The following is a 13320-nucleotide window of genomic DNA, read 5'->3' as shown; positions in this document are numbered from 1 at the left end:
AGTTCTATTCCGAATACCCACACTGGGTGGCTCATAATCCCCTCATAATCCAGGGAAATGACATGTCTTCTTTTGGTCTCTAAAAGTACTGCATACACAAGATATAAACTCAGACACACACATACAAATAAATAAAAATTGTAAAAGATACATTTTAGTTTTTGTTTTGGGGTTTGTTTTTTGTTGTTGTTTTATTTTATTTATGTATTTATTTTTGGTTTTTCAGCACAGGGTTTCTCTGACATTTCTACTTTAAACTCAAAATCGGGACAACATTCTACCATGTTCTTAATATGGCTATAATCAGTCACAAATTTAACATGGTCATTTATAAGAGGCCTGGAGCTTTCCTCTCAACTCTCACAGAAGACATCAAGTCTAGCAATACTTTGATCCTGACTTTCTACCTACCCTCCAAAAATAAATTTCTACCCTGTAAACTAATATAGTGTACACACACACACACACACACTTACTTTTAACAAGGCTCTGGCATTGTTAATATATAAAGACTGTTCAGAAAAGGCTATACTTTTACATAATTTTTATAAATGCTTGTATAAGCATAGAAGAAATATATGTCAATATATACTGAACTGATAAATAGTAGCTATTTCTGTTAGTAAAGTTAAAGTCTTCATTTCTATTTGACTTGTTAGTTTGTTATTTCAACAGTTCCAAGGTTTTAAAAGGTGCCCCACCTCTCACTCTTTATCATAAAGTATAATGACTTCAGTTACTGCAGCAGCATTTACCTTTTGGTTGAAAGAAACCGTCACCCATCAAGTTGCAGATCTGACTTCTTATAAGTTGTCACCTAAGTATTGACATATGACAGTCAATTTTGAGTCTTATTTTGTTTTGTTTTCTGTTTTTTTGTTTTCGAGCCAGGTTTTCCCTGTGTAGCTTTTGGAGTCTGTCCTGGAACCAGTTCTTGTAGACTAGGCTGGCTTCGAACTCACAGAGACTGGGACTAAAGGTGTGCACAGGCAATTTTGAGTCATTTTGACTAAAAATATCGAGATGTAAAACTTGGAATTAAAATTATAAAACTTAGAAATTCTTAGCCAGCCAGAAACACACCTCTAATCCCAGCATTTGGGAGACAAAGGCAGGCAGAGTTTGAGGCCAGTCTGATCTACATAGAGAATTCCTGGATAGCCAGGGCTACCCTGAGAAACTCTGTCTCAAAAAGCCACACAACACCCCCGCCTCAGGGAAAAGAAAAAGAAAGAAGAAAGGAATTCTTGATGAAGGAATTAGGGAGATGGAACAATGTCTAAGAACATTTGTTTCCCAAACAGGAGGACCTCAGCTCAAATCCCCAGGACTGATATAAAAAACCAGGCATGGAAATATGTACCCTCACCCTCAATGTTGGGGGAGAGACAGGCAGTCTAGCCAAAACAATGTGCTTCAAGTTCCATGAGACACACTATACAGGGAATAAAGCAAAGAGTGACAGGACACCCCCATTTCATTCTCTGACCTCTGTCCAAACACAGAGCATACACCTGCATTCATACACCACAAAAACATAAAAAAGAGTAAATTCTGTCCAGGCTGAAGAGATGATGGCTCAATGGTTAAGAAAACTGGCTACTGTTACCGAGGCCTGGGTTCAATTCCCAGCACTCACATGGCAGCTCACAAATGTCTGTAACTCCAGTTCCAGGGGATCTGATACCCTCATACAGACATGCAGGCAAAACACCAATGCACATAAATATAAGAACCAATCAATCATTAAAAAATGTTTTTAAAAAAGAAAAAAATTCTTGGATCAAATTTAAATATTTAAACTTACCATGTGACCCAAAAAAGCAGCAAGTTATATTTCAGTTTGCCTTTCTAGAAAATAAAGATAACTACCATTAGGGCAGATTACAATGTATATACAAGTTATCCTTTTTATTAAAAGAAATCTGTTTAAGTTGGATATATTTGTTTCGCATATAATTTATTTAAAATAATTAGTTCATTCCTAAATAGTTCCACATTTCAGAAATAAAATAATAGCAAGTACTTCCAATTTCAATAAATCCATTAAATTAGTAAATTAAAACTAAGCTATTTGTGATAAGCATATGAAACGTATTTGTAATCCAGACACTTGGGAGGCTGAGACAAGATTTGATGCCTAGACTATATAGTGAGGCATTGTCTCAAACAAACACACAACAAAATATATGCATAAATAACGGTCTTTAATAAAAGGGAGTAATTTCCTCATAATGCACTGTTTTAGTAAATGTCACTTCTCAAATGCTAAATGATACTAATCTGTTTCCTATGCATACTCAAAAACATATTTCCGTAATAAGAAACAATTTCAAATATATTTTAATATTGCAGGGTATTTGTGCACTGTGAAGATATGTCATCGTGATTGGTTTAATAAAAAGCTGAATGGTCAATAGCTAGGCAGGAAAAAATAGGCAGAACCTCCGGGCAGAGATAGGAATGCTGGGGGGAAGAAAGGAGACATCAGTGAGACAGGGAGGCAGTTGGATACACAGAATGGAAGAGATGTAATAAGCAACGTGATAGAATGTGGATTAATAGAAGCAGGTTAGTTTAAATTGTAAGAGTTAATTGGGGGGCTGGAGAGATGCTCAGAGGTTAAGAGCACTGACTGCTCTTCCAGAGGCCCTGAGTTCAATTCCCAGCAACCACATGGTGGCTCACAACCATCCATAATGAGATCTGGTGCCCTCTTCTGGTGTGCAGACATATATGGAGACAGGATGTTGTATTCATACTAAATAAATAAATCTAAAAAAAAAAAAAAAAGAGTTAATTGGGGCCAGGCACACGCTTTTAATCCCAGCACTTGAGAGGCAGAGGCAGGCAGATCTCTGTGAATTCGAGGCCAGCCTGGTCTATAGAACAAGTTCCAGGTCAGCCTCCAAAACAATACAGAGAAACTCTGCCTGGAAAAAACAAAACAAAACAAAACAAAAAAGTTAGTTGGGAACAAGCGTAAGCTAAAGGCCAAGCTTTCATAATCAAGAAGTCTCCGTGTCATTATTTGGGGGTTAGTGGTCCAAAGAAAGTCTGACAAGAAAGACCTGCTATATCTGGTGCCCCTCTTTGGGCACCAAATGATGTTTTTCTGTCAGCTGAGCAGCTGCACAGGAATCTACTGATATTTTATTTATTGCCTATGACCCCATGACTCCCAAGTCAGCACCCCCCCCCCTTGCTGGCTACTCAGGTCATGGCCTGGAGGGCCAGTCTTGCTGATTTACCAACAAAGACTCAGGAGTCAAAAACGGTGGGATGGAAGCTTGCTAGATCAGAGAAGCTTAGAAACAACCAGCTGACTGTACTTTTTGGCTGGAGAGACAGCAAGAGACACATCCCTTAGACTATCCAAAACACCAAACTGTAATTCCATCCTTTCCTTCCAAATTCCTGGCTTCTCCACGGGTAATTCTGGTCAGCTAATCACAGGCTCCAGCCTGATTCTAACTTTATTAAAGTCTCAGAATATCACAATGTAGTCAAATACCCCGCAACAGTTTAGTTCATTACTTTTCTGATTTTATCAACTAACTAAAAAGAAATAGAAAAACAGTTGGATATAGCTCCTCAGAGATCATTCATTCAAAATATTGGTAGCCCTGGCCAGCTATGTGGAAGGCAGTATGTTAAAATTTTAAGTGAAAATAAAGATTTGTAAGAAATTTACAATTAACCACACTTTATAACTCATTGGTCTTCAAGAAAAAACTTACATACAATAAACATTACCAAAAATCCATAATTGGTCAGGAATGATGGAACATGCTTATAATCCCAACATTTAAAAGGAGGCTGAGGCAAAAACAAGATCAAGTTCAAGGCTATCCTGGGTGACACAGTAAATTCCAACTAGCTTAGACTTCAACATTTCAAGACCTGTTTCATAAAACCAAATCCAAACAAACAACTGGATGGCTTTTTAACTCAATTATTTATTGATTGATTTTTCAAGACAGGATTTCTCTATATAGTCAGCTCTATCTATCTGTCCTGGAAGTAGTTCTGTAAACCAGGCTGGCCTCAAATTCACCTACTTTACCTACTGTGTACTGGGATCAAAAGTGTATGCTGGTATCAAAGGTGTATACCACCACCCTGGGCTCTAACTCAATTAAATACTTGCATTTTGCCCCTAACTTACAATCTATGATAATTCTTGTTCAACATAAAGGTCTTACCAGTACCAATATTAAGAATCACAATTATACTATCTGTTGTAGAATATTACTTTAACTAGGCAAAGATGTGTTACATTTGTTTATGCTCTATTTGTTTACAATGTAAAGATGTGTTGCTCTGCCTGACCAAGGCACCTGACTGGTCTAATAAAAAGCTGAACAGTCAATAGCTAGGCAGTGGTAGAGGGCTAGGCAGGGCTGGCAGGCAGAGAGAATAGGTAGGAGAGTCTAAAACAAGAAGAGAATAAGGGAGAAAGAGAAGAAGAGGCCCAGGGCCAGCCAAGCAGCCACAGAATAGGACATATATAAAGGAGTAGGACATATAGAATGAAAGGTAGCAAGTCCCAAAGCAAAATGTAGACATCAAGAAACAGGTTAAATTGAGTTGTAAGAGCTAGTGGGACAAGCCTACTTAGGTCAAGCATTCCTAACAAACAGTAAGTTTCTATGTCTTGAGTTGGGAGCTAGTTGGCAGCCAAAAGAAAGTGCACTACAACTATCAGACTCATATACTTCTACTAAGTGGTCATATAAATTCCATGAAAAATGCTTCACAATTTGAGTGAAGGATACAATTTAATAAATAACTAAACCACCTAAAGAGAAAGAGTATCTAGCAACGGCATCAGCTTGCATTTCACAGCTCCAAAAGTTTTCTTGCCTCTTCAAGCTGCTTTTAAAATAGCCAGAAAAAGCAAACTATACTTTAGCTACTGAATCAGACCCAGATTTCATGCTCATGTTGATTACAGTGTTTTTATTGAGAAAATGAAGTCCAAGCAATTTAGTGAAGATCCTTCAGTGGCCATCAAGGTGGTGCATGGTTTGGTGCATAAAGGAGCTTGAGCAAGCCTAAAAACTTGAACTTGACTCAGGCAAGTTGTCCTCCTATCTCCACAACATGTGTGCCCAGGCAGACACGCGTGTGCACACCCACGCACTCTAAGACTTCAAAATACAATCTAACCTTTTGTAGATCAAAAACAATTATACTTTCTACTTAGCTTTTACATAAATAAGATTAAAAGGTTTTTTATTAGAGGTCAATGGAAAATTTAAATACATGTAATTTGTTTTGAGTATTTGGCAATTTATGAAATTCTGTACTAGAGAGATAGCTCAGGGGTAGAAAGCTAGACTACCAAGCAGGTGGTCCTGGATTCAACCAATCAAACAAAAAAAACCTCTTAACGAAAAATTATCAAAAAAATAAGTTCTAAAAAACTGTATTTACGGTAGCAGAGAGTAAAGCTTCAGTGTAGAATGCATGCCTAGCATATTCAAGACCTTGTGTTTGATCTCCTGCATTCTCCTTTCCTCTTTGCTTTTAATAGTAAAATAAACTTTGAAATCAGTATGCTTCAATACAGTTTTGTGCCACCACGATGCCTCAGAAAGCAGTGTGCTTGTTATATAATATTGGCAACCTGAGTTAAAACCCTAGAGAGAACTGACTCTACAAAGTACATGCATGCTATGGCATGCAGGCACACATCATATACTCACACAACAAATTTTTAAAAAGGAATAGCAGTTTTAATTTTCTACACAAACCAAAAACACCAATGTCATTTTTAAAATATTGTACATTTGGAGATCTTAGCAGTGACAAGCAAACAGAAAAGAGAACCAATACTGACAGAATACATACATATACAATTATGTATAATTCTAAAGAACACACATTACCAAATGAGAAAAAAATGGAAATTTTCAACCTTTATGGAATTGAAAATTGCTACTTTCAAAATCCCCTCAAGGGCCACGCCAATTCTAATCTAGTACAGGAATATAAATTTCTGCCTAAACTGACAGATGAGGATCTTTCATTTGATCACTTTCTTTTAATGACATACTTAGGACTTAACCATTTTGGTTATCAAGCTATTACTTTCAATGTTTTTCTAGAAGCTTCTAGGTACAATAAATATAATGAATGAAGAAGTTGAAGTCCAACACTATGCCTAAGTCTATCCAAAACAAGTAAATTCCTACTGAAGAGGACAAAAGAATAATTCTGAATTCTTTTTTTTTTTTTTTTTTTTTTTTTTTGGTTTTTCGAGACAGGGTTTCTCTGTGGCTTTGGAGGCTGTCCTGGAACTCACTTTGTAGACCAGGCTGGCCTCGAACTCACAGAGATCCGCCCGCCTCTGCCTCCCGAGTGCTGGGATTAAAGGTGTGCGCCACCAACGCCCGGCTATAATTCTGAATCTTAAACAACACACATTTCATTTTAGCAAAGCTGCATGACAGTCTAAATTAGAACTCCCAAAAGACACAGAGGTGGATCAGAGAATTCCTCCATAGGACATGTAGCTAGGGTTAAGGGATTTATTAAACACTGTTCAGAACACTAGCTTCCTAGGTCTTGTTGCAAGTACCCCTTATGTTCTGGAAGGATGGGTTCCAGAGTAAAACTGTTAGCTGTTAAGCCCTTGGAATGACAGCCATCAGACCCCATCCTTTATGCCTCTCTACTGCCACCCACTCCCCCTTTTTGTTGAGTGCTAAGACCATTCTGAGGGCTGTAAACCTTTCTGAACCTGAATCACTTTAAAGAAATTCCCCTAGCAGCAATAACCAGGGTCTCAATATTGCTGAAGCCACACCTGCATCATGTCAAGACTTTCTCCAGCCACAACTACTCTAGGTCATCTGCTCTAGATTTAGAATTTTCCACTGCAGAAAAGAGAAACCTTAGTGAGCTTTAGAAGACCTTGCTCATTCTGCAGTTATTCTCACTTGGGATGGGATATGTACTACTCCTGTGATTCAATAAAAAGCCTGTCGCCAGGCGTTGGTGGTGCACGCCTTTAATCTCAGCACTCGAGAGGCAGAGGCAGGTGGATCTCTGTGAGTTCGAGGCCAGCCTGGTCTACAGAGGAAGTTCCAGGGCAGCCTCCAAAACAATACAGAGAAACCCTGTCTCGAAAAACAAAAAACAAAACAAAAAGCCTGTCATTAGTGCTACATGAGGTTTGTGCCTGTTGGAACTGACATCCATGTGCATGCAAGACTGTATCTGATGAAATTACAGTCTGAACACAAACATGCTATATGCCCTTTTTGTAACTATACAAGCAGGCTGTTTTAGCTTGACAGGATGGCCAGGGAGATGTACTTTGCCTAACTTACTCCAGTGTTGTAATATTAGACTTAATGATCTTTTTTGTTTTTTAATATAATCTATTTTATTAAGAGTAGATCAGGGCTGGAGAGATAGCTCAGCCATTAAAAGGGTAGGCTCACAACCAAAACGATAAGAGTAAATTAAATCAGGTCAGGCATGGTGGCACACACCTTTATCCCAACATTGGGAAGACAAAGACAGAAGGATCTCTGAGTTCAAGGCCAACCCGGTATGCAGAGTGAGTTCCAGGATAGCCAGGGCTATACAGAGAAATCCTGTCTGGAAAAAACTTGATCTAGGCTATAAGCCATTACCACTTTATTGTTACTCACTTATCAGCCAAACTGAACTGAGCATGGCAGCACAGCCACAAGGCTTTCTACTGCTCACCACTCTGCTGTAAGTATCCACCTGAAGATCCCCAAACCACTTTAATGTTCATGTCTGATCTGTAGCTACTTGAACTCCATTTCTTGAAAATAGTGCTCTCAGCTTTCATTCAGCTTCTCCTTTTGAGCTTTTTACAGATACTCCATATCTTCCCCTTAAATCATGTAGAAATGGGTTGCTTATAACATTTGAGACCTCAGATTGATCCCCAAAAGACAGTGAATAAATTCCACAGTTTCAGCTATAAAATTATCAATTATGAACCTCTAATCCTGACCTCTCACCTATAGTTTAATCCTTACTGAAAACTGCCACCTGGGTTTTTTTGTTTTATTTTTTTAGACAGGGTTTCTGTGTAGTTCTGGCTATCCTGGAATTCACTTTGTAGACCAGGTTGGCCTTGAACCTGAGTTCTGCCTCTGCCTAGAGAGCTGGGATTAAAGGCATTCCCCACCACTTGCTGGTTTGCCATCTGGATATTTAAATTCACCTGAATTCCATATTTCTAAATCCTTCCCTCAAAATTGAGGTCTGGGGGTCTACTATGTAGTATTTATTCATAATAATCAAATAAGTGGTAACTCCAATGTTCAGATGATAGATTTTCAAAACTGTGGCATTCCATATAATCTATTATCACTCAGCAATTTCTAGAAACAGTACTGGTACAGGCTACATGAAACTTGGAAAATATGCTAATAAAACGATTCCTAAGGACACACTGCTATACTCATGGTCAGTGCATCACTCAAGCCTCATCAGAGCAGCTTCTTCTTGTAGTGCATGAAAATTAACAGAGACCCATAAGTGACACTGTGTAGAATGAGAATAACCCGGCCCTAAATGGGTTATTTTTATCACACCTCTCCCCTCAAGGCTCACGAATCTAAACAAAAGAGAAAAAATTGTAAAAGCCAAAGGCAGTGGACTACATCTGGAAACAGCATTTTCCAGAAACAACAATCTGGACAAAATCTGGACAAACTCAAGCCTAACAATCCCAGATTGGAGAAGGGACAGTCCTACCTAACTGCTGGGAGAGGAAAAATCAGTTTTCATCAATAGAACGACACTGGGTATAGCAACAACACTCCTAAACAGACTCTATGAGCTAAAACAACAAAAATCAGACTCCATGTGTTTTTTTAATGTAGTTTTTGTTTGGGTTTTCTTTTTCCTAAGAGAAAAACATGAAGGTAGTTGGGCAGGGAAGTAGTGGAGAATCTGGGAAGAGATGGTAAAAGGAAAGACTATGATCAAAATGTATGAAATTTTCAAAAAATAATTTTTAGAGAACAGCAAAAAAAGAATACATACTAAGTGAAATTAGTCAGATATACATATTCCACTTATCTAAAATATTCAAACTAGGGAAATTTCAGAGACAACAGGCCAATTAATGATTTCTAAGAATGGGGGAGGGGGATGAGGAGACTACTTAATGGGAACCAAGTTTCCTTTTGAGAACTTGAAAATATTCCGGAATCAGATGACATTAATTGTTGGATAACATGATGACTACACTAAATGCCACTGAATTGTATGTTTTAGAATGGTTAATTTTGTAGCCGGGCGGTGGTGGCGCACACCTTTAATCCCAGCACTAGGGAGGCAGAGGCAGGCGGATCTCTGTGAGTTCGAGGCCTGGCTGGACCAACAGCCTCCAAAACAATACAGAGAAACCTGTCTCATAAAAAAAGGGGGGGGGGGGCGGAGATTAGACAGATTGGTCTAATTTATGCATTAACTAGGAAAAACCCTATACAATTAACCAATCAGTCCAAATTATTAGTGTTCACAGAACACTTTTTTCCTTCTTCAAGTACTTCATGACTTTTGTTGTTTCCTAGAGATTTTCAAAAAATAAGGGGAAATTTGCTGACTAGTTTAAAATAAAATTTATTACATTTGTTTGTGTGTATGCACATGCATAACACACATGTGGGGGTCAGTTCTCTCCTCCCTCCATGTTGGTCCAGGGAATAAAATTCACATTAACAGGCCTGGCAGCAAACACTTGAACCCACTGAGCCATCACACCAGCCCTTACTGCTTTTAAACAGAATCAAACTCATTCTATCTTACATGGTTCTACAAAAGTATCCTTTTACATAACTGAAATACACTGTGGGACCTTAGGGATTTGTGTTTTTCCTACATCTTGAAATCTTGTGCTACTTCCACCATTCTAGGTTACTACTGCTCAATCTTAACTATGGTAAAAACAAAGAAAATGAAAATTGAATGATGATTCAACTGCCTAGAAAAAGGATAAAGAGTAAAATAAATCTGACTAATGCAAGATCTTTCACTTTTCAGTATCCTTATGGGTTTTCACCAAATGTCACATCAATTTTCAACAGGTAAGACTGACATCATCCTTATATAGTCTGTGTCAGGGAATACAAACTTCTACTCATACACAGATTCATTACCTAGAGGCTTGTGAGTTAATTAAAGTTAGGAAAAGAAAAGGTACACAAACTTCCTATTCTCGGGCTCATAGAAGACTAAAACTCACAAAAATGGCTAGATTTCAAGATTTATGTATCATTTTATCAAAAAAGAGTTTAGGATCTGAGCAAGAATAAATCACTGGAAAGCTGGATATGGTGCCATATGCCTCAAATTTCAAAACTCAGGAAGCAAGGTCATCTTTGGCCATAATATCAGTACCAGGCCATGATGTGGGACACCCTTCTGTACACTGCCAATACGTGTTGTTTTTATTGGCTGATGAATAAAACTGCTTTGGCCTATGGCAGGGCAGAATATAGGAGGGGAATCTAAGAGATATAACAGGGAAAAAGCTACCCGAGGAGCAATATGCCAGAGCACCACTGGTAAGCAATTCAGATAAATAGAAAAGAGTTAACTCAGCCCGGCGTTGGTGGCGCACGCCTTTAATCCCAGCACTCGGGAGGCAGAGGCAGGCGGATCTCTGTGAGTTCGAGGCCAGCCTGGACTACCAAGCGAGTTCCAGGACAGCCTCCAAAGCCACAGAGAAACCCTGTCTCAAAAAACCAAAAAAAAAAAAAAAAAAACCAAACAAACAAAGAAAAGAGTTAACTCGTATGTAAGAGCTAGCTGGTAATAAGCCTGAGGCATCGGCCAAAGTATTATAGTTGATATTGACCCTGAGTGATTATTTTATAAGCAGCTTGCAGGACCAGGCAACACATAAAAGCCTCTGGCTACAAGGCCAGCCTGAGCTACATAAGATTCTGTCAAACAAAACAAAACAAAAAACTAAAAATAAAAGACCTATTTTTTAACAAGGTATGTTGATGCAAATTAACCTCTTTCAGATATGAGAGAAATTCAAGTCTTGTCCTTAGGCAAACACAGCAAAATTCTTCCTGCTATCTGTTGATTCTCAGTTGTCCTTAACTCAAAATACCCTTTACATCAACATGACATACTTTATGATGTGTACTTTGGATTGATATGCACTGATCTTCATCTGCTTTTAGTTCTCACTGAATGTGGTTAAAATTTCACATTTTTTTACTACTCTTTGCCTAACAGAAAAGAAAGTTGACTAGTCACAATTAGATAAACCAGAAGATGAATGAACATAGCAGCAAGACAGATGTGACAGTGTAAGTGTACTTTATAAAGGAAATCTTGGAGGCTTCATACCAGGTATCCAGATAAACTTTCTCAAACTCTAACATCAATGAATAAGTAATATTTTAAGAGAGGGAGACTATGCCAGGTGGTGGTGGTGAAAACCTTTAATCCCAGCACTTGGGAGTCAGAGGCAGGTGGTTCTGTGTGAGTTCCAGGCCAGCCTGGTCTACCAAAAAAACCAAAAAATAATATATATATATATATAGTTATAAACTTTCTATTGAATAAATATAACAGGCATGCATGCTATTTACTCTTTTACTCTTCTCTACTAAAAAAGGTAATGTTGAGAAAAGAAAAACACTTGCCTGAAGGAGTGCATACTACACTTAAACTAGAGAGAAATGAGACACTAAGATTTATGGTTCTCCCACAGCAAGCTATCTTAGATTTTTTTTTTTAAATTAGCAACAAGCTTGCTTCAACTGTCAATCCCAGCTCCAGCTCCCTCTCCCTCCCCTCACCCCCACTCCCTCCAAGCCCCCACACTCAATCCCCACTCCATTCCCCAAGTAGGGTGAGACCCTCCATGAGGATATCCAGAGTCTGTCATTCGTTCAGGGCAGGGCCTAGGCCCTTCCCAAAGAGTCCAGGCTGAGAGAGCATCCCTCACTGTGGGAGGGGCACTCAAAGTCCATTTGTATGCCAGGGATAAATACTGATCTACTTCCCAGGGTCCCATAGATTGTCCAGGCCTCCTCACTGACAGCTACGTTCAGGGGGTCTGGATCAGTCCCATGCTGGCCTCCCAGTCATCAGTCGGGGGGTCCAAGAGTTCCCCCTTGTTCAGGTCAGCAGTTTCTGTGGCTTTCACCAACCCTGTCTTGACCCCTTTGCTCATCATTCCTCCCTCTCTGTCACTGGGTTCCAGGAGTTCAGTTCAATGTTTAGCTGTGGGTGTCTGCAGTCACTGGATGAAGGTTCTGAAGTCGGGCTGATGTGGGTAGAGCCAAGGGTTGGGTCTGGCAGGACTCATGTCTTACTTGACTCGATACCTTAGATTTTCACGGCTCACTACTGCTACAAACTCGAAACTTTCAAAGGGAAATGTTTTCCACTGTTCTCTCCTTACCTCTTACAGGGTAGAAACATTCCAAGGGTTTTGTTTGTTTGAGAAAAGGACTACACCACCCTGCTTGCTGGTCTAGTTCCCATAGGAAGATCCACTTCCCTCTGCCTCCCAGAGTGCTAGGATAGCATACCCCACCACATCTGGGCAATTCCAAGTTTCTTAAACATTCTACTCTCCAAAACTGTTCCTCTTCTTCCTACTTCTATTTATTCCTAAAGAACTTGTCCCTCTATTTAATCAGACAGATACAGGTAAATTCATACTAAGCACTAAAACCACACCACAGATTGCATGCTAATTACAAACAGAAAAGTCAACATTTTAACTAAGAGAGCAAAGCTAGGATTACTAAGTCTCCCCACATTTTAAGATATGAAGTATTCTACATGATTTATGAAATAGTATAAAAATATGTACCACACAAATTTACCAAATTTTAGCAAACATCCTTATCTTTCTTATTCATGGTACTGTGTTATAGTATACAGGAAAATGGCCTTCATCTTTATTATGTACATATCCAGTACTTAAAGGTGAACTGTCACATCTGCAACAAACAATATGTTCAGTAGATCGAGACAAAGCAAATGTGGCAAGATACTGACAAATATTCACACTAGGTAGTGGGCATCTAAATTTGCTATATTCAAATTTCCAATATGTTTAATAAAAAACATGATCACTGATAACATCCAAAGACAATATATGGCCTCAAAAATCAAAATGTAAAAGAATGGTAAGTCGAAGAGAATTTCTTAAATATGGAGGCCTATGCCTCCTTGCCTATTCTCACCCATCTCATTGTCACGAAGACAGGACATACAACAGAGGGGTGAGCACTGAATAAGCAGTCATTAAACTCATGGTTCTGTAATTGGCCCTGGTAGTCA

At 38.8% G+C, this 13320-nt stretch overlaps 1 protein-coding gene across 6 annotated transcripts in view; it reads right to left on the bottom strand.

The window, feature by feature from the left end:
- Positions 1-13320, bottom strand: part of Znf280d (zinc finger protein 280D) — an 81642-nt gene that overhangs the window by 66959 nt on the left and 1363 nt on the right. For 5 of the 6 annotated variants that reach the window (XM_013116097.3, XM_013116100.3, XM_021229386.2 and 2 more), the window contains exons 2-3: positions 1808-1851; positions 756-817 (exon numbers count right to left, since the gene is read on the bottom strand). The exons of the other annotated variant lie outside the window; for it this stretch is intronic. In XM_013116097.3, the coding sequence (XP_012971551.1) occupies positions 756-783 (28 nt within the window). In that variant the 5' untranslated portion in view covers positions 784-817; positions 1808-1851. The remainder of the gene's footprint in view (positions 1-755; positions 818-1807; positions 1852-13320) is intronic. 6 annotated transcript variants of the gene reach the window in all.

Source organism: Mesocricetus auratus, unplaced genomic scaffold (genome assembly GCF_017639785.1).
Source record: "Mesocricetus auratus isolate SY011 unplaced genomic scaffold, BCM_Maur_2.0 Super-Scaffold_100691, whole genome shotgun sequence".
In the NCBI taxonomy this organism is placed as follows: Eukaryota; Metazoa; Chordata; class Mammalia; order Rodentia; family Cricetidae; genus Mesocricetus; species Mesocricetus auratus.
This window is presented reverse-complemented; position numbering and strand designations above follow the sequence as displayed.